Consider the following 23,486-nt stretch of genomic DNA (forward strand, 5'->3'; position numbering starts at 1 on the left):
AAAACTCAGAGCCAAGGTTGTTGAGTGTTCTCAAAGGAGGGAGTTGTTGGGGACACTGGGGCATGGCCACTAGGTAACTCGAGGGGATGGAAGACCACGAGTGTCGATGAAGCCCCCTCGCCCTAGGCCCAGGTGTCCTTGGCCCCCCCGTCCCGCCTGGAGGCACTCGCAGCAGTTATGCTGAGGATCTGCAACAATATGAAACGAAGCAAGGCCAAACAGGGCAGATATGGAAGAACAATGCTGAATAAAGCAGCTTTATGTATGGTTTAAGAAATGATACAGAGCACAAGGGCACTAGCTGGGAACTGGATTGGCTGGCTATATGGATACTTAGGGCAGCTTGCTATTGGATAAGTATGCTGGGAAAAAGGAGGTATAAAAGCCTGTGTAACTTCCTGCTCTGGGTGCAGGATTTGAGATTTTATTCTCCCTGTACCTTTTTGCAGCTGCAAATAAACTTTTCTGCTTCTCCACCCCGTTGTGATTATTGGGTGTAGCACACCAGGTAGTGAACCAACTCCAGCTGTTGTTTAGCCTCTCGGCACTGGGTGCCGGCAACAACATCATGCACCAGGAGGAGTGTTCCTTAGATACTGCATTCCTGTGAAAACCCTCCCGCTTGTTTCCAGCCTGTCTCGACTCCCGGTTTCTGTACTTTGTCTATTTCTAACTCCCTGCCTCCTGGCGTTGTGATGTGGGCCTCCCATCCTAATAAGAAAGGCTACTGGTGTATTGCTTTCGGACCATGTTGGGTAGTTGAAGTAATAGTTTAGCACGGGGAACGTACCTAGCAGGGATAGGTGGCAGATAAGGAAAGGGTTTGTCTATTGGCTAAGGTTTCCGATGCACGAGGGCAACATGCTTTGCTAAAAGGTATATAATCTTTGTATAACCTGCATTCGGGGTCCCCTTCTGGCTAGCAGGGGGGCACCGCGCTCAAGCATAATAAATTTAATATCTTTGGGAACTCTGCAGTTGGGGACTTTGTTCGTGTGCCTCAGCCTAGACTCGAACTGCGCATGACCTATCAGGTATAATTCGCAACATATCTCAGGAGGACTGGATTACAAGCCCCCACCGCCAGGAGTTTGGACTGAGTGGGCAGAGGGGGTGTGATGTTGCACTCCATATGCTTTATAAAAGTATGCTTATGAATGTAAATATAATGTAACTGGAATATGCTTTATGCAAAAGGTCTCTTGTAAGGTTTCATTACAAAGGTTATAACATACTGAATATATTCCTCCTATTCGTATGCACGTATCATTCTTGTATCTAAGCTAGAAATATGAAGTATAACTCTGAGGTCCTATTGTAAGTACGCAAAGTGTGGGCCATTAATGGTCGTTTAGAATCTTGATGGCTCCCATTGACTAGGACAATTGGTTGTAGATGGTTTATTTACCTGCAAGCCTTCCTGTGTACATGTGAGTGTGGGCCAGCCCCTGGGTAATGAAGAATGAGGTATTACAGGACATGTGACCATGTCGCATGATACTGGAATCCATCTTAAATCTGGTACTTTTCCATTTAGAAGGAGGGGCGGGGACCCAGAGAGACAAAAGATTCCCGCATTGTGCCAAAGCTATAAAAGGGGGTGGAGCAGGACAAAGCAGGCCAGGCATGAGAACACCCCTGTTTAACACCTAAGGTTGCCAGTCATGAGAAAGCCCCTGTTTTCAACCTAAGATGTCTGCTGGAACTAATAAGGACTGTACCAGGGGAAAGGATTGGGCCCAGACTCGGAAGTAGTCTAGTCTGTGAAAGAAGCTTATTGAAACATGTCTGAGGGTGAGATATTACCTGTAATCAGTTTCTTAATGTATTAGGCTTAGACTTGAGTGTTTTTGCTTTATTTTGCTTGATACCTTACTTTGTTCTGCCTATTACTTGAAATACTTAAATCCTACTTTTTATACTTAATAAAATCACGTTTGTTTATTAATGAACCCAGAGTAAGTGATTAATATCTGGGGGAGCAAACAGCTGTGCATATCTCTCTATCAGTGTTATAGAGGGCGGACAATTCATGAGTTTACCCTGTATAAGCTTTATACCAGGGGTCTCAAACTCAATTTGCCTTGGGACCAGTGCCAGTCCTCAAATCCTCCCAGTGGGCCAATAATGCCACTGAAGATGGTATTCAGAAAAGAAAACATTTATATTTTATTTCAATTTTCTTAGAAATAATAAAACGGTCATACAACTTGATACAATTCTTCGCCTGCCAGAGAGTTTTTAGTGTTTGCCAGACACCTGGCAAAGCTTCAGTTCTGTCAGTCTGTTGATGTTTGGCCTCAGTGACTGTCCTGTCTCCCAAGGTCTATGAGAGTAAGGGATTGTCCTTCAGGATAGGCTGTAGATCCTTGATGATGCACACGATCCATTGTCTATAGCCAAGCTCTAAGATACAACTGCATTTGCTCCAATCCCTCAGACAGAGACAAACACCTACAGGATCTCTATCAAGCATTCTTAAAACTACAATACCCAGCTGGGGAAGTGAAGAAACAGATTGACAGAGCCAGAAGGGTACCCAGAAGTCACCTACTACAGGACAGGCCCAACAAAGAAAGTAACAGAACGCCAATAGCTGTCAACTACAGCCCCCAACTAAAACCTCTCCAGCGCATCATCAAGGATCTACAACCTATCCTGAAGGACGACCCAACACTCTCACAGACCTTGGGAGACAGGCCAGTCCTCGCCTACAGACAGCCCCCCCAGTCTGAAGCAAATACTCACCAGCAACTATACACCACACAACAAAAACACTAACAACAGGAACCAAACCCTGGAACAAACCCCGGTGCCAACTCTGTCCATATATCTTTTCAAGGGACACCATCATAGGACCTAATCACATCAGCCACGCCATCAGGGGCTCGTTCACCTGCACATCTACCAATGTGATATATGCCATCCTGTGCCAGCAATGCCCCTCTGCCATGTACATTGGCCAAACCGGACCGTCTCTACGCAAAAGAATAAATGGACACAAATCTCACAACAGGAATTACAACATTCAAAAACCAGTAGGAGAACACTTCAATCTCCCTGGACACTCAATAACAGACTTAAAAGTGGCAATTCTTCAACAAAAAAAACTTCAAAAACAGACTCCAACCTGAAACTGCAGAAGTGGAATTAATTTGCAAACTGGGCACCATCAAATTAGGCCTGAATAAAGACTGGGAGTGGATGAGTCATTACAAAACCTAATTTTACCATACTAATTTCCCCCTACGGTTACCCACACCCTCTTGTCAACTGTTTGAAATGGGCCGCCCTCATTATCACTACAAAAGTGATTTCTCCTCCCTTGGTATTCTACTGTTAATTGAATTGGCTCGTTAGACTGACTCCCGACTTAGTAAGGCAACTCCCATCTTTTCATGTACTATGTATAAATATGCATCTGATGAAGTCCACCAAAGCTTATGCCCAAATAAATTTGTTAGTCTCTAAGGTGCCGCAAGGACTCCTCGTTGTTTTAGCTAATAATTAGTCTTTTGGGACCTAACGTATTACTGGTTTTGAAGCCACAGCTTAGACTTTGGGAGAAGGGGTTTTCAGAAAGTTAAGTGAATATTTTAGTGAAACTAAAAGAGTTTTACAAAACGGTTCAGCTCTGTGGATGTTGTTACACTGGTATAAAACTATGTTAAATACCTACTCACTGATTCATTCATATCATTGTTTCTAAAACACAACTTCAGAATATGTTTTACTGATTGAGCTGAGTAATTGTTATAAAGGGATATTGGCAATCCCCCAAGTACCCAAGGAAAAATTAATCTGAACAGAGGTTATAGGCTTTGCATTTTTCAACACATTCTGCATCAGACATCCTCTCTTCTAGTTTTCATGAATCTACCTTTCTAATCCAGAGCATTTTTTGGCGGAGGCTGCAGGGTTAGATAATGGAATAACTTCTGTGGCTTCTTTGCTCAATAACATTCTTTAAAATATACGGAGGAAATCTCCAAATGGTCAGTCATACCTTCAGTTTGATAAATAAATAACCCAGAAAGGAAGTTACAATTTGCAGGATTTAATCAACAACAAAAATTACTTTTGGAAATTTTTCCCTTTAGAAACATTAGCAAGCATGGTTTTCCTTCTTGCTTCATTGGCAATTCGCTTGTCAACTGATTTGCTTTGAATAACTCTTGATAATATGCCTTTTGTGGTGTGAAATTGGAGCTGAATTAAAGCAAGACACAGGACAACTTCTGTTTGATTCACTACTGGCATGGCACCGCTCACTGAATTGCCATTTGTTTTGCCAGGATTAGGGGCCATCCCTGGTGTTTTGCACAATTGCAAATAACTGTGTCAATGCCACCTACACTGAAGCTACCTTCACTTCCTAAATGAAATGCAAACAACAAAATCATCCCCTTGTTTAAAGAGGCAAACTTCATGCTGGTAAGTCCATTTGCATTAGCAAATTAGCAAAAACCTTTCATTTATTTTTACCCATCCTTCCAGTCCCTGCAGCCCAACCTCCACCCTAGCTTCTAGACACTTTGCCAGTGATTAAAACCTCCAGTGGGGATGTGACGTATGACTCCATATGTTTTATGGAAATATGCTTAAGAGTGTGAATATGATGTAACTGCAATATGCTTTAGGCAAAAGGTCTCTTGTAAGGTATCATTACAAAGCTTATAATCTACTGTGTGTGGTCATCCTATTTGTATCCATGTATCGTTCTTGTATCTGAAGTTAGAAATATGAAGTATAACTCTGAGGTCCTATTGTAAAGTGTGGGCCACTGAATGGCGGTTTAGAATCTTGACGGCTCCTGGTGTCACAAGTCACGGGTGTGATGTTCTGCTCTGTTCAATGTCGATACCAGTTGGTTGCGGGGGTGGGGCGGGGGGGTGTTCCCTCTGTGTGCCGCCCCAGCTCCGTGCAGATCGCTGACCCAGCAACCCCGAGAGAACCCCCAATGACCACAGACTCTGATAAGGTATGAAGGCACCCGGCCAGGTTTATTGCCAAACGAAACGCAGTCTCTAGCTCCCCGGATCAGATGTCTGCAGTTCTGCTAGTACATATGTGCTCCCTGACAAAGGACCGGCTCGGTCAGTGGCGGGATTTACCACTGCCCCCTACGCCAGACAGACATCCACTCAGGGATGCATTCTTAGACACAGGTTCAAACAAGTTACAGATCACTCCTGACATGCAGAGGTGCAATCCCCTCTACATGTGAGGATGCCGCCTCTCACAAAACAGCTCTACCATATTACCTTCCTGCCCCTGTCTTTAGGATAGGTCAGCCTGTCCCTGTTATCTGGGGAATGTGCAAGTACCGGCATTTTCTGGTACCATCCTGGCATGTGTTTCCATAACTAGTGCCCAGTACCATTTTAGGTACGTGTATTTTTGCAACATCAGCCCTCTTCTTGCCAGATTCTGTGAGCAGGGCCTTCCTCTGGCTCACAGCTTAACTTTGCTTTATGTTAGCAAAGTCTTGACCATTACTTTAGTTCAGGCCTTAGGCGTCATATCAGGCCTCTAATGCAAGAGTTTATGTTTCAGGGCCTCATCTTACTACAGCTCCCATTGACTAGGACAATTGGTCATGAATGGCTCTGTTCACTGGCAAACCTTCCTGGGTATGTGCAGGCCAGCCCTGGAAGAATGGAGACTGGGGTCTCACAGGACATGTGAACAAGTCACCTGATACTGGAATCCATCTTAAACCTGATACTTTTCTATTTAGAAGGAGGGGTGTGTACTCAGAGAGACAAAAGATTCCCGCCAAAGCTATATAAGGGGGTGGAACAGAACAACAGGGGCTGCCAGTCATGAGAACACCCCTAGTTTCCACCTAAGATGCCTGCTGGAACTAACAAGGACTGTACTGGGGAAAGGATTGGGCCCAGACTCGGAAGGAGTCTAGCCTGTGAAAGAAGCTTTTTGGAACATCTCTGAGGGTGAGATTTTATCTGTAAACAGCTTCTTAATGTATTAGGCTTAGACTTGCATGTTTTTGCTTTATTTTGCTGGGTGACTTACTTTGTTCTGTCTGTTATTACTTGAAACCAGTTAAATCCTACTTTTTATACTTAATAAAATCACTTTTGTTTATTAATGAACCCAGAGTAAGTGATTAATACCTGGGGGAGCAAACAGCTGTGCATATCTCTCTATCAGTGTTAGAGAGGGCAGACAATTTATGAGTTTGCCCTGTATAAGCTTTATACAGAGTAAAATGGATTTATTTGGGGTTTGGATCCCATTGGGAGCTTGTGTATCTGGGTGCTGGAGATAGATAACCTGCTGAGCTGTTTTTAGTTAAAGTCTGAAGTTTTGGAGGCGTGGACCAGCCCTGGGTCTGTGTTACAGCAGGCTAGCATGTCTGGCTCAACAAGGCAGGGTTCTGGAGTCCCAAGCTGGCAGGGAAAACGGGCTCAGAGGTAATTCCAGTACATCAGGTGACAGTCCCAAGGGGGTCTCTGTAACTGAACCCATCACAGGGGGCAGGACATTGCAGGCACTACCACAGTTTAAAATAAAATACAGCACCACCACCAAAATGCCAGGCAACAAAATAGAATGATCCCTTCCGGATTGCGAGCACAGAAGCCTGAGCAAACAGGGCTTCCATTGTTATGACTTCTGTGGTCAAGTTTTAGTAGAGATGAGGCTCACAAAAGTTTTGGCTGCTGTGCTTTCTGGGAAAACCTGGACATATGGGAACCCTATTGAAATGATCCTGGGATCCTTCGCAGAGGACAGCCCACCAGCAGCCCCTTTCCTTTCAAGCAGGGTTCCAGCTCAAGCGGGGGTGTTGTTTGCTACCACGGCACCGGGAGGCGCCAGGTCTGGCAGGCAGATGGGTGCCGAGACATCCACACGCCCCCGTTCTCTCGCAGTGCAAAGCACAGCCCATCCTTGTCACCATGGACAGTAAACACAATACACAGGAGACTTCCTCTGTGTTTCGTGGTCTTCACACAGCCTTGAGCAGTGCACCATACCACATCCGGTCCACACTCACCCCTGCCCCTGGCATCAGTCCCTGCTACACTTCCTCCAGTAATCTCCCTCCGCTCCTCCAACCCACTCAGCCTGCAAACTCCAGTTTTCTTCATCTGATGGCCTCAGTGATATCCAGGATCACTCCGGTTATGCCACAGATCCGGGCAATTACCTTTCTCTTAGTCATGTGCGAAGTAGAGCTAACACACAGCAATGGCATTTCAGGTTGAAGGGCCAGTCGCCTGCTGTCCCGTGTCTTTACCGTCTATGTCTCACATGCATCTAGCAAGATGCTGAACACCAGAAACTGCAGCAATTTCATTGGACACTTCCCGGTTACACTTCTGCTTTTTCAAAGCGGCCGAGTGTCACAAGAGCCGCAGTCCCGAACCCAATTCTATGTCAGATTTCTATGTCCCTTGGGGGGGTCATACTACCCAGGCATCTGACTTGCTCCGCGCACTCTGGTGCATCCTCAGATTTGGGTGGGAAGATCTTCTCCTTTTCAACAGACCCAGCTGTCACCGTTGTCGTTGGACGACATCTTTACACCAAACTTTTCTGGGTGCCCAGCTCTTCCGAGCAATTATTGCTCCTCCTCGTGCGATGACCCCGTCGGGTCAGTATCGGCGGCAAAGCACAGAGGACTCATTCAAGACACTGACCAAGCCATTAGGGGTTTTGTTATTTCTGGTAGGATCCAGGCGCCTCAGCGAGGAACGGGCCCGCAGGGGAAGATGGAGACTGTGGCAGAAACCCGCAGCAGTGAGTCTCAGAGCCCGGGCTGACAGACTCAGGGTCATGGGGCTTGGCTCCAGCTCTAAGAACAGCCACGTAGCCACGTGGGTTTGGGCTGGAGCTCGGGCTGTGATGCCAGGGGAGTGGGGTGGGTTTCAGAGCCGAACTCCAGCCTGAGGTCGACTGTCCGCTCGGCGAGTTTTAGTGCGAGAGCGCAAGGCCGAGTCTGTCAGGCCCAGCTCGGATACTGGCTGCTGCAGGTTTCTACTTGGCAGGTAGACGTACCCTCAGCCCCTGCACCACATAGCTGACAGCCTACGATGAGCGGAGCTGGGGATAGACCCCCCCAGGATGTGGCGCTGAAGTGGGGGGAGGAAGAGAGAGAGAGAGATGGGAAAGCATCCCCTACTGAGCCCCCCTGCTCCCTGCAGCACAGCACCTCCTGCTGAGCCCCCTGCCCCTCCGCAGCACAGCGCCCTCTGCTGAGCCCCCCACTCACTGCAGCACAGCGCCCCCTGCTGAGCTCCCACCCACTCTGTGCAGCACAGCGCCCCCTGCTGGGCCCCCCACTCCCTGTAGCATAGTGCCCCCTGCTGAGTGCCCTGCCTTCTCCTTGCAGCACAGCGCCCCCTAGCGCTGCACTGGGGCATTGGAGCCAGTGTTGAGCCTCTCCACGCACACACACACGCGCGCACACACACACACACACACACCTCCACAGAGAAGTGTTTGCCATCAATGTGATGCTCCAAGCCAGGCCGCCTCCCCCTGGCCCCAGTGCAAGAGCCAGCTGATGGGCCAAAGGCACTGGAGTGGGGGGGAAACATCCGTGTGCGTGATGTTGTCGATGGGGAGCTGCCTAATGCCACAGCAGTGTCTGACAGCGCCTTCCACACCAACTCCGGCATCATTCGAGCTCCGATGGACAGGCACACGCAGGGAGATGGATCGATAGATATAGATATAAATGGATGATGGGTACATAGCTGTGTGGACGCAGAGATAAATAGCTGGGACCACAGGGGGATGGAAGGAAGGATGGGTGGCTATGTAGGCCCCTCGAGGGCTGGAGGGTCTGGATAACTAGGCATGACAGAGTTGACTCAGCACAGCAGCGCCTCCTGCTGGCCACCACAGGAATTAGCGCCACCAACCAGTGCGCCGTCTCCAGGTGGTGCGTCTCCTGATGTTGTCTCTAACTGCAGACCCGCCTCAGTCCAAGTACCGCAGTGAACAGGTCCCAACTTTCCATTGTACTGGGGGGCTGCCCGACTCCCAGCCCTGCCCCAGGCTCCACCCCTTCCCGCAAGGCCCCGCCCCAGCCCCACCTCTTCACACCCCTGCCTCACCTTTTCCTGCCCTGTTCTACCCGCTCCCCCGAGCCCTGCGTCCTCGCTCCTCCCCCTCCCCCCAGCCTCCTGCACGCCGCAAAACAGCTGATTGAGGCAGGCGGGAGGGTGGGAGGGAGAAGCACTGATCGGCGGAGCCTGCCAGCAGGCAGGAGGCGCTGGGGGGAGGGAGAAGTGCTGACAGGGGGGATGTGTCCTCTTCTTGCCCTCCAGCCATGTCATCAGCGTGTTTTCCCCCTTCCAGGGGTGAAGTAGCTCAGTTCAATAGTCCAGCCCCTTCCCCAGTGGCAAGTAGGGGAATGCCCGGGTCCACCCACTACTCTGGGTCCTGACCCAGGGACCCTGTAGATAACAGCTTCCTTCAGCATCTCCTTAACCTTGCTCCATGCTGCTTCTATTTCCTGGGCCACTTCCCTGCCGCCCCAACACCTTCTTCCCCTTCTTCTCAGAGTATCCAGCCAGCAAGTCCCAGCAGTCAGCCAGCAGCTCCCTCTCGCTCTGTGCATCCTCCCTCCAACTGGCTGCTCCCTGCACAGCCTGGCTAGGCTGTTTGGAGGACTCACCTCCACTGCTTTTTTCTGGGACAGGGTGAGGAGGGCCCATGAGGCCTCTATTAACCCCATCTTCTCTGGTGTGGGGTGAACACCCCATCACAGAGATGAAGAGATGGAAGGATGTGCGGGTGAGTAGGTAGGGGATATAGGGATGGGTGGGTGGGTGGGTAGCTGGGTTTGTAGAGGCTTGGAGGGATGGATTTTTGAGTAGTTGGGTCCATAGGGAGACGGAAGGTTAGATAGTTGGGTCCATAGGGGGATGGATGGTTAGATCATTGAGTCCATAGGGAAATGGAGGGATGGGTAGTTGGGCCCATAGAGGGATGGAGGGTTAGGTAGTTGATCCGTAGGAGGTTGGAAAGATGGGTAATTGGGTCCATGGGGGGTGAGGAAAGGATAATTAGGTAGATGGGTCCATATGGGGAGGGACGGAGGGAAGGATAGGTTGTTGGATCCACAGGAGAATGGAGGGAGGGATAGCTGGGTCCATAGAAGGATGGATGGAGGGACGCATGGATGGGTAGTTGGTCCCACAGCGGGATGGGTAGTTGGCTCTGTAGGGTGATGGAGGGATGGGTAGTTGGGTCTGAAGGGTGATGGAGGGATGGGTAGTTGGATCCAGAGGGGGATGGATAGTTGGGTCTGTAGGGGTATGGAGGGATGGGTAGTTGGCTCTGAAGATTGATGGAGGGATGGGTAATTGGCGATGTGGAGGGATGGACGGGTAGTTGGCTCTGTAGAGGGATGGAGGGATGGATAGATAGTTGGGTTCATGAGGGGCATACATACATACCTAGAGGAGGGTGTAGAGAGATGGATAGACATGTAGGTGGCTCAGCATGAGGATGGATGGAAGGAAAGCTAAATCAATCTTCTGCAGCCCTCCTTGCCTGACTCCCCCTTTGCCCCCTCCCCTGTGACAACCCTCCCATGGCAGAAGCCCCCTCCCCATCCCCTAGGGAGCACAGGGTAGTAGGTGGCACTCACCAGCAGTGCACGTTTCTGCCTGGCTCAGCCCAGCCTCACTCTGCTTCTCTTTGGAGAACACTTCCACTGGCTCAGAACATGGGCTCTGCTCCACCCGCTACCAGGGAACGGTGGGGCAGAGACGGCAAGGGAAGGAGGAGGGACAAGGCTAATCACCCTCTAGAGACATCCCTGCTCTGACACTAGCCACTGGCACATGGTGACTCAACCCAGAGCCAGTGCCTGGCCCAACAATGGGTCTGGAAGTCAGGACTCCTGCCTTCTGTCCCCAACTCAGGGTGGGACTGGGAGTCAGGATTCCTTCGTTCTAGTCTACTTCCCCCCTCCCCGCAGTCTCTGGGTTGGTTAATCACAGATCCAGCCCCATGACCAAGTTTGCTATTAACCATCCCCGCTGGCCCCTGGGGACCCTTCCAGGAGGTGTCATTTCGGTGCAGGGAGAGAGACAGCAACAGTATGGAGGGGGTGCCGCAGCCCAGGGCCGTCATCAACAACCCTGCCGACATCAGCGTCATCGTGGGCTACTTCGTCCTGGTCATCTGCGTAGGGCTCTGGGTAGGTGACTTTGCCCCAGTCCCCTCTCTCCCACCCCCCCACACTGGGCACAGGGTAGAGATGGCACAGGGGAAGAAATGGCACAGGGTAGAGACCTGAGCCACTCTTCTGGGACCCAGAACCACCAGGCGGAGAACGAGAACTGACCACCCCAAAATTAGACCCAAAACTTGAGTCAAGGACATCCCCATATACACCCTGCTATCCGGCCATCTATCCACCCATCCCCATATAAACCCCTCTATCTATCCCCCATCCCCATATACACCCCTCTATCTATCCATCCATCCACTCATCCCCATACACACCTTGCTATCTATCCACCCATCCCCATAAACACTCTTTATCTATCCCCCATCCCCATATGCACCCTGCTATCTATCCCCCCATCCAGCCATTCCCATATACACCCCTCTCTCTAGCTGTCCATCCATCCTTTCCCATACACCCCTCGCTTTCTATCCCTCTATCCATCCCCATACACACACCCCATCCATCCTTCATTCCCCAAACACACCCCTCTTTCTAGCCATCCCCATACACACCCCTCTGTCTATCCATTCATCCCTCCCCGTACACACCTCTCTCTCTATCCCTTTATCAGACTCCATACACACCTCCCTACCTATCTATCCACCCTAATACCCAACCTTCTATCCATCCAGCCCTAAGCAGAGCCCGCTCTTTATCCAGCTACACAACCCTCTGTCCACCCATCCATCCCGCTGCTCACCCCTCTCTCCATCCCCATACACACCCCTCTAGCCAGCTGTCTACCCCTATACACACACACATCTACCTATCTCCATACACACCCCTCTATCCATCAGTCTCCAGACACCCCCCCCACACTTATCCATCCATCCATCCATCCATCCCAGAGTCAAGCATCATCACCTAGGAACTCAGACTCTGAAACTTGAATTTCCATCTCAACCCTAGCATGACTCTGTTGCTGGCAGATCCCAGAACCAAAGCCCAGGGCTCGGCCCTGGAAATCTGACCCCAGAACCTGAACTGTGGCCCGGGAAGCCCATCCACAGAACAGCGGGTCTCAGAAGGGCCTGCGGCTGAGGCCCACATCCACAGAGAACTTAGATGCCCAAGTCCTAGTTTTAGGCTCCCCTGAGATCCACAAAACTCTCACTCGGCTCCCACCCAACACCTAAGTCATTGTAGTCTAAGTTTCGTACCCGCCGGACTTTCTGCCTCGGGGCACATGAGCTGCTGCCTCCCTCTGGGTGTCCAGGAGGACAAGCATTCATGCTACCCACTGGGCTATGCTGATGTGGGACCCCCTCAGTCCCTCCTGGTACAGCTGTTCCACAGTGCCTCAGTGAAGGAGTGGGTACAGCCAGGGGACTGGCCCCAGGAGTCTCCCACCTCCCAGCTGGATGTCCCAAGCACCGGCCCACAGAGTTCTTCTCAAGCTCTGGCCTGCTCTCTCTCTGGCCAGGGACTCTTGTTCTTTAAAGCCACCATGGAGAAGAAGCTGCACCAGGAGAGACCAAGGGAGCTTGCACATCCGACTCTCCCATTATTGCTCCGTGGCTTCTCTTCAGGCAGAGGGGGGAATTGAACCAGGAGCTTCCACAACCCAGGCTGAGTGCACTAAGCACTGGGCTGGAAGTCGTAAGCTGGGCACCTCCTCCTGTGGCTGGTTTGTGGGGAGTGAGGCAGGCGCCCAACTCATTCTCCCAGGAACAACGGAGATACCGAAGCTGCCCGACCCCAGGAGAGGGATTCCCGGCTCTGGGCCGCTGGCAGAGCGAGGCGCCTCTCTGCAGCCTGGACTAAGGGGGCAAACTCCATGAGAGGGGCGGGACTTAGGACCTCCCATCTCCCATTGTCTGGCTCAGCTGGCTCCCTGCCTAGCACGCCTAGCACCCATTCATTATATAGGGAGCCTGGCGCCTAGCTCAGGCTTTCTGGATCCCAGTGTTGGTCCAGTGATTTTTCTCAGCACCTAAACATTAGGTGTTCCTGGGGCCGAGCACCATGATGCCTAAGTCCCTCTGTGGAGCCGGGCCTTAGAACCCAACAATCTCATGCGATTGACATGCCTAGAACACAAGTCACTGGCATGATTGATGTACCTAGAACCCAAACCGCTGGGACCTCGGATGGGGCTGTCCTTGTTCCACCACTCCCATGATATTTCTGTCCCTTCTCCCGCTTATCGCTCCCTCTACTCCACCCCAGGAGGGTCCCATCTCACAGTGGAAGGGCTGGTGGGGCCTCATCCCGGCTGTACAGTTGGTTTTTTGCTCTTCTCATAGTCTTAGCTCTTTGATCTCAGCTCCAGATTGGGCAGGGACAGGGGAAGAGGTTGTTAATTATTACTGGGAAGTACATGGTCCAGGAATGCTCATGAGGCCTGTAATGAGGTGTTGTAAATTTAGCAGATTAGTCAGGGAGCAGAAATGTACGGCGTCTGCCCCCTGCATCACCTCACCACACAAAGTCCCCCGACCGTTGACCCATGGCTTTAATAAGTCACTGCGGCCCCTCCAACTAGCCAGCCCCATCCCCTCACAGCCCCGAGTGCTGGATCCTCTCCCCGCGGACACCTCAGCTTGCTGCAGTACATGGCAAAGACCCAAAATGGTGGGACACACCAGGATTACTCAGGCAAGACACGTGCACGGCAGTGGGATTCCTCACTCAGTGCCAGGCTGGCTCACAACCGAGGCCCATCTAACTCAGCCTCCAGCAAAGGAAAATGTCACACACACACACACACACACACACACACACACACCTCCACCCCCGCAATATACATCTCAACCGGGTCTCTAACAGGGACCCCCCTGAAGCCTCGCAGCAGGAAGCTGTGTCACCAACTCTGGCTAGTTTCAGCCACTGAAATACCCAGTCCCTCTTTGAATCTTGGCCCCCCACAACTTCTGGTGGCAGGGAGTTCCGAAGGCCGATCACGCCTCGGGTGAAAGTGCATTTCCTGCCTCCTTGTGAGTGACTCCAGGAACTCAATCTATTTAGAGTAACCAAGAGCAGATTAAGGGGTGGGCTGGTCACAGTCTGTACGTACCTCCATAGGGAACAAATCATTAATACGGGGCTCTTTAGCGGACGAAGGTCTGACACGACCCAGTGGCTGGAAGTAGGCAAATTCAGCCTGGAACTAAGGGGTACGTTTTTAAGAGTGAGGGGAATTAACCATGGGAACAGCTCACCCAGGGCTGCGGCTGATTCGCCATCGCTGGGAAGTTGGTGCCCCAGTTCAGCCAGGAACGATTTGGGGCAGTTCCCTGGCCTGTGCTACCCGGGAGGTCAGACCCGGCCGGCCTGAGAATCTCTGAGCCCCAGGTCAGTCACTCTCCAGAGGAGATTTGGTCCAGCCCGCTGAGCCGTCCCATCGCCCTTCTCGGAGCCTGGCATCTCCAGCCAGAGCTGGGGGGACGCACCCCGTGGAGGGAGACAGAGCTGGCGGGGTATCTCTGGAGCCGGTGGAGAAACCCAGCATCCAGCCCAGGGAAAACGCCCTCCTCCCGCTCTCGCCCCTGCAGTCTATGTGCCGCACCAACCGCAGCACCGTCGGGGGTTACTTCCTGGCTGGTAGGAACATGGTCTGGTGGCCGGTGAGTATTGCAGTGGGGGCGGGGGAGACAGACAGACAGACAGACAGCTAGATGGATGGGTGCGTATGGGGCTAACCGTCGATCTCGGGAACGGATTCAGAGATGGATTTAGGGAAAAGGGTTAATACTTGACCCTAGAAGCAGCTGGGGTGAGGATGGGGCAATGTGGGGCGGGGCAAGGGATTGATGTCACGGGGCCCATAGCAAGGATATGAGGTTGAGTGGCAGGGGGTTGGCGTTAGGGGCCGTGCCCAGGGGCAGCGGGTGGCGTTAGGGGCAGTGCCCAGGGGCAGGAGGTAGCGTTAGGGGCAGTGCCCGGGGGCAGGCTGCTGGTGTTAGGGGCAGTGCCCAGGGGCAGGGGGTGGCATTAGGGGCAGTGCCCGGGGGCAGGGGGCTGGCATTAGGGGCAGTGCCCAGGGGCAGGGGGTGGCATTAGGGGCAGTGCCTGGGGGCAGGGGGTGGCATTAGGGGAAGTGCCCGGGGGCAGAGGGTTGGCGTTAGGGGCAGTGCCTGGGGGCAGGGGGTTGGCGTTAGGGGCAGTGCCTGGGGGCAGGAGGTTGGCGTTAGAGGCAGTGCCTGGGGGCAGGGGGTGGCGTTAGGGGCAGTGCCCGGGGGCAGGGGGTTGGCATTAGGGGCAGTGCCCAGGGGCAGGGGCTGGCATTAGGGGCAGTGCCCAGGGGCAGGGGGTTGGTGTTAGGGGCAGTGCCCGGGGCAGGGGGTTGGTGTTAGGGGCAGTGCCCAGGGGCAGGGGGTGGTGTTAGGGGCAGTGCCCAGGGGCAGGGGGTTGGCGTTAGGGGCAGTGCCCGGGGCCAGGGGGTTGGCATTAGGGGCAGCGCCCGGGGGCAGGGGGTTGGCATTAGGGGCAGTGCCCGGGGGCAGGGGGTTGGTGTTAGGGGCAGTGCCCGGGGCAGGGGGTTGGTGTTAGGGGCAGTGCCCAGGGGCAGGGGGTGGTGTTAGGGGCAGTGCCCAGGGGCAGGGGGTTGGCGTTAGGGGCAGTGCCCGGGGCCAGGGGGCTGGCATTAGGGGCAGCGCCCGGGGGCAGGGGCTGGCGTTAGGGGCAGCGCCCGGGGGCAGGGGGTGGCATTAGGGGCAGCGCCCGGGGGCAGGGGCTGGCGTTAGGGGCAGTGCCCGGGGGCAGGGGTTGGCATTAGGGGAAGTGCCCGGGGGCAGGGGCTGGCGTTAGGGGCAGTGCCCGGGGGCAGGGGTTGGCATTAGGGGAAGTGCCCGGGGGCAGGGGGTTGGCATTAGGGGCAGTGCCCGGGGCCAGGGGTTGGCATTAGGGGAAGTGTCCGGGGGCAGGGGCTTGGCGTTAGGGGCAGTGCCCGGGGGCAGGGGGTTGGCATTAGGGGCAGTGCCCAGGGGCAGGGGTTGGCATTAGGGGCAGTGCCTGGGGGCAGGGGGTTGGCGTTAGGGGAAGTGCCCAGGGGCAGGGGGTTGGGGTTAGGGGCAGTGCCCGGGGGCAGGGGGTTGGCATTAGGGGCAGTGCCCAGGGGCAGGGGTTTGGCGTTAGGGGCAGTGACCGGGGGCAAGGGGTTGGCGTTAGGGGCAGTGCCTGGGGGCAGGGGGTTGGCGTTAGGGGCAGTGCCCAGGGGCAGGGGGCTGGCATTAGGGGCAGTGTCCGGGGGCAGGGGGCTGGCATTAGGGGCAGTGCCCGGGGGCAGGGGGTTGGCATTAGGGGCAGTGTCCGGGGGCAGGGGGTTGGCGTTAGGGGCAGTACTCCGTGCACCTATCCATAGCCCAGGCCCTCTCCCTCCGGCTATGCTGCAGGTGGGCGCGTCTCTCTTTGCCAGTAACATCGGCAGTGGGCACTTCGTGGGGCTGGCTGGCACCGGTGCCGCCAGTGGCCTGGCTGTGGCCGGCTTCGAGTGGAATGTAAGTGATTTCGAGTGCCCAGAACACCCTCCCCCCACATCTCCCCCTCTCTGACCCCACTGCCCCTCCCTGACCCCTCTCCTCTCTCCCTGCCAGGCTCTCTTCGTGGTTCTCCTCCTGGGATGGCTCTTCGTACCTGTCTACCTCACTGCCGGGGTGAGCATCACACTGGGTAAAGGCTGGGGTGGCTGGGAGCCAGGACTCCTGGGTTCTATCCCAATCCTGGGAGAGGAGTGGGGTCTGGTGGGTTAGAGCCGGGGGCTGGGAGCCGGGACTCCGGGGTTTTATCCTCAGCTCCAGGAGGGGAGGGCAGTGGGGTCTGGTGGGTTAGAGCAATGGTGGCTGGGAGCCAGGACTCCTGGGTTCTATCCCAATCCTGGGAGAGGAGTGGGGTCTGGTGGGTTAGAGCAGGGGGCTGGGAGCCAGGACTCCGGGGTTTTATCCTCAGCTCCAGGAGGGGAGGGCAGTGGGGTCTGGTGGGCTAGAGCAGTGGGGGCTGGGAGCCAGGACGCCTGGGTTCCGTTCTGTTCTCCCTTTACCTGCAGGTGATCACGATGCCCCAGTATCTGAAGAAGCGATTTGGGGGCCGGCGAATCCGGATCTATCTGTCCATCCTGTCCCTCTTTCTCTACATCTTCACTAAAATCTCAGTACGTAATTAATCCTCTTCCGGGGGGTGGGCAGGAGCACTGGCTGTGGGTGGTGTTCCTGGCTTCTTCCAGCAGGGGGTGCTGTGTTCATCGGCCCAATGCTGAGACCCCCACCCTGTATCGCCCCCCATAGGTGGACATGTTCTCGGGGGCTGTTTTTATCCAGCAGGCTCTGGGCTGGAATATCTATGTCGCTGTCATTGCCCTGCTCGTAATTACCACCATATACACTGTGACAGGTAATGGGGCCACATCTGGGGTGGGGGCCCAGGGGCTGCTCCAGCTGGGCCCTGGGGAGCGAGGGGGGGGAGCGCAGGTGGGCACCGTTTCACCCCACCCCTTGTTGCTCTCCCAGGGGGGCTGGCAGCCCTGATGTACACCGACACAGTGCAAACCTTCGTCATCATTGGGGGAGCCTTCGTCCTCATGGGCTTTGGTGAGTGAGACCCACCCGCTGCTCCCCCACGGACAGGGGCAGGAAGTGCAGCTGAAAGGAAGCCGCTGGTGCCTCCAGACCCAGCAGGGGGCGCTGTAGGGAGTGGGGAGGGGGTGCTGGTTGTGGGGGGCTCCCGGTGCCTCCATACCCAGCAGGGGGTGCTCTAGGGAGTGGGGAGGGGGTGCCAGTTGTGGGGGGCTCCCGGCGACTCCAGTCCCAGCAGGAGATGCTATGGGAAGCAGGGCGGGGATCCTGACTGGGGCGGGGGGGGCTCCCGGTGACTCCATACCCAGCAGGGGGTGCTGTAGGGAGCAGGGAGGGGGTGCCAGTTGTGGGGGGCTCCCGGCGACTCCAGTCCCAGCAGGAGATGCTATGGGAAGCAGGGTGGGGATCCTGACTGGGGCGGGGGGGGCTCCCGGTGACTCCAGTCCCAGCAGGGGGTGCTGTAGGGAGTAGGGAAGGGGTGCTGGTTGTGGGGGGCTCCCAGTGACTCCAGCCCCGAGTTCTCCCAGATGTTGGGAGCAGGCTGCCGTGGTCACTCTTGGTCACAGTGCCCCCTGTTGGTTGCTTTGCAGCATTTCACGAGGTGGGGGGCTACCAGGGGCTCTTTGACAAGTACCTGGAGGCCATTCCCAGCAAGACCCTCTCTCCAGCCCCGGCCCTGTACAACATCTCAGCCACCTGCTACCAGCCCCGCCCCGACTCCTTTCACCTCCTCCGCGACCCCCTGACGGGAGACCTCCCCTGGCCAGCGCTAATCTTCGGCCTCACCATCATCTCCACCTGGTACTGGTGCAGCGACCAGGTATGGGGGCGGGGAGTGGGGCCCGGGGCCTTTCCCCTCTGGGGGCGCCGGTTCCCATCCAGCCCCAGGGTGGGGGACTGGCTGGCTCAGGGTGTGGGGCCTTCCACGGGGGCCTTCCCTGTTCACAGGTGATTGTGCAGCGTTGCCTAGCGGGCAGGAGCCTGACCCACGTCAAAGCCGGCTGCATCCTCTGTGGGTACCTGAAGCTGTTGCCCATGTTCCTCATGGTGATGCCAGGCATGATCAGCCGCATCCTCTACCCAGGTACGGTGCTCCTCACCTCACCAGGAGATAGTGACGGTTGGGTACCGCTGCCCCCTGCTGGCGGGATCCCAGCTGCCCCATGTCTTAGCCCCCTGCCTCCAGGCCTGGCCCCCCTGCTGACCCCGTTTTCTCCCCAGACGAGGTGGCCTGCGTGGTGCCAGAGGACTGCAAGCGGATCTGTGGCACTGAAGTCGGCTGCTCCAACATCGCCTACCCCAAGCTGGTGGTGACGCTCATGCCTGCCGGTAAGCAGTTGGAGCTGGCCCCTAATGCCTTAGTGCATTGCTAGGGGGGCGCTGTTCTGCAGGGGGCGGCCGTGGGACTCAGCACGGGGCGCTGGGCTGCAGGGGGAGGGCGGGGGCTCGGCAGGGGGCACTGGGCTGCAGGGAAGAGGGCAGGGGGCTGAGCAGGGGGCACCGTGCTGCAGGGAGCGGGCGGGGGCTCAGCAGGGGGCGCTGGGCTGCAGGGGGAGGGCGGGGGCTCAGCAGGGGGCGCCGGGCTGCAGGGAAGAGGGCAGGGGGCTCATCAGGGGGCGCTGGGCTGCAGGGAAGAGGGCAGGGGGCTCAGCAGGGGACACTGGGCTGCAGGGAAGAGGGCAGGGGGCTCAGCAGGGGGCGCCGGGCTGCAGGGAAGAGGGCAGGGGGCTCAGCAGGGGGCGCCGGGCTGCAGGGAGCGGGCAGGGGGCTCAGCAGGGGGCGCCGTGCTGCAGGGAAGAGGGCAGGTGGCTCAGCAGGGGGCACTGGGCTGCAGGGAGCAGGCGGGGGGCTCAGCAGGGGGCGCTGGGCTGCAGGGAGCAGGCAGGGGGCTCAGCAGGGGGCGCCGGGCTGCAGGGAAGAGGGCAGGGGGCTCAGCAGGGGGCGCTGGGCTGCAGGGAAGAGGGCAGGGGGCTCAGCAGGGGACACTGGGCTGCAGGGAAGAGGGCAGGGGGCTCAGCAGGGGACGCTGGGCTGCAGGGAAGAGGGCAGGGGGCTCAGCAGGGGACGCTGGGCTGCAGGGAAGAGGGCAGGTGGCTCAGCAGGGGGCACTGGGCTGCAGGGAGCAGGCGGGGGGCTCAGCAGGGGGCGCTGGGCTGCAGGGAGCAGGCAGGGGGCTCAGCAGGGGGCACCGTGCTGCAGGGAGCAGGCGGGGGGCTCAGCAAGGGGCGCTGGGCTGCAGGGAGCGGGCAGGGGGCTCAGCAGGGGGCGCTGGGCTGCAGGGAGCGGGCGGGGGGCTCGGCAAGGGGCGCTGGGCTGCAGGGAGCGGGCGGGGGGCTCGGCAGGGGGCGCTGGGCTGCAGGGCAGGGGCCGTCTGACTCTCTGTCGCCCCCTACAGGTCTGCGGGGGTTGATGCTGGCCGTGATGCTGGCCGCCCTGATGAGCTCCCTGGCCTCCATCTTCAATAGCAGCAGCACCCTATTCACCATGGACATCTACAACCGCCTGCGGCCCCGGGCCAGGAGCAAGGAGCTGCTGATTGTGGGCAGGTGAGGGTGCGCTCGGGGCACTGTGCTGTGGGGAGGGCTGTGCCTCTGAGCTCGCTGTGGGCCCAGCCATGCCCCTGCCCCTCACCCTGGTCTCTGGGCAGGGTGTGGATCTTGTGCATGGTGGCCATCAGCATTGCCTGGATCCCAGTGGTGCAGGCAGCGCAGAGCGGGCTGCTCTTCGATTACATCCAGTCCATCGCCAGCTACCTGGCGCCACCCATCGCCGCCGTCTTCTTCCTCGCCCTGTTCGTCAAGAGGGTCAACGAGCCCGTGAGTGCCAGGGGACCCAGGCATCCGGAGATGGACCGGGGAGGGGGAAGGAGGGACCCAGGTGTCCGGGGATGGCGAGAAGGGGCCAGAGGAGTGGGGAACCCAGGTATCTGGAGATGGAGAGGAGGGGTCACCGGTGGGGGAGCCGAGGGACCCAGGTGACCGGGGATGGCGAGAAGGGGCCATTCTTCCTGGCAGGTGTTTTTATTCCCTTCCCCCAGAGTTTAAGCTGGCGGGACAAGCCCTCATGGGCATCTCCTCTTCATGGGGGGGGCATCATTTGCCCCCTGATGCTCTGCATTGGGCTGTCTGGTGTCTCTGAGTCTGGCCCACTCAGCTTTGGGCTGCGGGGCTGTTTCGTTGCTGTGTACACGGCCGGGCGCGGGCCAGGGTCTAGGAGCCTGCGGGGTCAGAGGGTCCCAGAGCCCGGGCTCCAGCCCGACCCCGAACGTTTACACAGCAGTCAAACAGCCCCACAGCCTGGGCCAGCGTGGGCAGCCAATTGCGGTGGAGACAGAGCCCGCGGGGGCCATCTTTTGTCCTGTGGCAAACTGGCATCTCACACCCGGGGGCGCGATTTGCCCGGCGGGTGATTTGCCCTTACAGAGCAACCCCTCAGGGGTACAGAGGCGGTAGGTGAGATCGCTGCCTGCAGCAATGTACAAACGCTTCTGCAAGTCTACACACTAACCCCTCCGACCTTATTTAACAAGGCTAACACACGGGGAGAGGCTGGGGCCCAGCTGTGCGGGCCTCAGTGTCCAGCTGGGCTCCAGAGGCCTTGGCACGAGCTGACACTTGCTCTGCCGGTGTCCACAGCAGGCAGCAGAAGGAGGGAGCGAGAGAGGGACCCAGGCGTCCAGGCAGTGGGGAGGGAGGGGAGGAGTGGGGGGAACCCAGTGTCTGGGCAGTGGAAGGATGGGGGAGGGGTGGCGTGGAGGGTGTGGGGGACCCAAGTGTCGGGGAGGAGGGAGTGGGGGGGGGGGGGGACCCAGGCATCTGGGTAGCGGGAGACCAGGGGAGGGTGGAGGGGGTGGGGAATGCGCATCCCGGCCGTGGGAGGATGAGGGAGCGAGGACTCAGAAGCCCAGGTGACCCCCCGCCCCCGACTTTCTCCACACAGGGCGCGTTCTGGGGGCTGGTCGGGGGGCTGCTGATGGGCCTGGCCCGTCTGCTGCCTGAATTGGCCTATGGCACTGGCAGCTGCACCTTCCCCAGTGCCTGCCCCCGCCTCATCTGCGGGGTCCACTACCTCTACTTCGCCATCATCCTCTTCCTGGCCAGCATCGCCCTGGTGGTGGGGGTATCGCTTTGCACCCCACCCATCCCTGACAAGCACGTGAGTAACCCTTGGGAGCGGGGAAGGGGGATGGGACCCAGGCGTCCGGGACAGCTGCACAGGGCGCTCACCCCTAGAAGGGAGAGACCAAGGTGGGGAAGAACCCAGGACAGGACCACAGGGTGCTCGCCCCTAGCAGAAGAGACAAAGTGGGGAAAAGGGACCCAGGTGTCCGGGACAGCAGCACAGGGCCCTCCCCCCTAGGGGGGAGGGAGCAGGACGGGGAATGGGACCCAGGCACCCCAGTGCAGAGTGCTCACCCTGCAACCCCCCGTCCCCAGCTACACCGGCTGGTGTTCAGCCTGCGGCACAGCAAGGAGGAGCGCGTGGACCTGGACGTGGAGGAGGAGGAGAAGGAGGAGAGGAGGAGGAGGCAAGAAATGAGGCGGCAGCAGGGAGTGGCCGCGAACGGGGCTGTGGAGCACGTGCTGGAGGTGGAAGGTGGGGCTCTAGAGGACTCTGGGCTGAAGGGGCGGGCGGGGGGCTCAGCAGGGGGCGTCATGCTGCAGGGGGCAGGCGGGGACTCAGCAGGGGGCGCTGTGCTGCAGGGGGCGGGAGGGGGGCTCAGCAGAGGGCGCAGGGCTGCAGGGGGCGGACAGGGGGCTCAGCAGGGGGCGCCGGGCTGCAGGGAGCAGACAAGGGCTCAGCAGGGGGTGCTGGGCTGCAGGGGAGGGGAAGGGGGCTCAGCAGGGGGCGCTGTTCACACTCTTTCTTCCGCCAGGCCCCCCGGCAGGTCAGCCCCAGGGCTGCGTGGGGCGCTGCGTGGCCTGGCTCTGCAGCCTGGGGAGTGCGGAGCAGCGGGCGCCGGAGCCGGGTGCGGACAAGGAGGCCGAGGAGACACTGCCAGACATCACGGAGCAGCCGACCTGGAGCCGGGTCGTCAACCTCAACGCCATCGCCATGATGGCCGTCGCCCTCTTCCTGTGGGGCTATTACGCCTGAGCCGCTGCCCGCACCCCCGCCTCTGCCATGCGGAGCCCCCCCCCCGGCTCTGAGCCCCACCGCAGGGAACCCACGGCAGCTTCTGCCTCTGCCACGGGGAACCCACGGCACCTCGGCCCCCCACTGCCGCCAAATAAACCCTCTTTCCCTTCCCCTGTTCCTGTAGACCCCACTCCCGCCCCCACTGCACCCTCTGTCCAAGGTGGCCTCTCCCTTGGTGGGGTCCCCTCTGCCCTATGCCATCGTCCCCCCCACCCCCGGCACTGTGCACCTCAGCTGTCAATGAGCGGCTTGTGTACACCACTTCCCCCACCCCCAAGGTATTCTCTGGGGGCTCCCCTCCCGCCCAAACCCAGTGCTGCGACCACAGGAAGAGGGTGGAAATGGGAGGGGGACAGCATAGCCCCCAAACCCTCACCGACCCCCCAGCCCAGCCTCCCACCAGGTCCCCCCCCATGAAACTCAGGCTGGGAAGAGTGTGGAGGGGAAGCAATAGACAAATAAATGAATGGGAAACTCCAGCCAGTGTTTGCTTTTCTGGGCCGGAGCTGGCGCCCCCTAGAGGGGAAAGGCCCCAGACATTCCCCACCCCGAGCCAGCCAATCCCCTAGCCCAGGGCCAGATCGGAGCCAGCGCCCCCTAGAGGGGAAAGGCCCCAGGTC

The 23,486-nt window shown here is 57.4% G+C and overlaps 2 protein-coding genes across 3 annotated transcripts in view; one reads left to right on the plus strand and one right to left on the minus strand.

Annotated features, from left to right (window-relative positions):
- Positions 1-23,486, minus strand: part of LOC119566362 (zinc finger and SCAN domain-containing protein 2) — a 558,782-nt gene that overhangs the window by 284,587 nt on the left and 250,709 nt on the right. The window lies entirely within an intron of this gene.
- Positions 11,047-23,345, plus strand: SLC5A2 (solute carrier family 5 member 2). Its single transcript, XM_037899076.2, has 15 exons — positions 11,047-11,185; positions 14,713-14,784; positions 16,552-16,656; positions 16,753-16,812; positions 17,202-17,306; positions 17,440-17,545; positions 17,662-17,742; positions 18,318-18,547; positions 18,676-18,811; positions 18,949-19,056; positions 20,123-20,273; positions 20,375-20,543; positions 21,667-21,882; positions 22,164-22,323; positions 22,604-23,345. Exons 1-15 carry the CDS (start codon positions 11,087-11,089, stop codon positions 22,822-22,824), a joined length of 2,019 nt encoding a protein of 672 aa, XP_037755004.1. The 5' UTR covers positions 11,047-11,086; the 3' UTR covers positions 22,825-23,345.

This window comes from Chelonia mydas, chromosome 6, assembly GCF_015237465.2.
Source record: "Chelonia mydas isolate rCheMyd1 chromosome 6, rCheMyd1.pri.v2, whole genome shotgun sequence".
In the NCBI taxonomy this organism is placed as follows: domain Eukaryota; kingdom Metazoa; phylum Chordata; order Testudines; family Cheloniidae; genus Chelonia; species Chelonia mydas.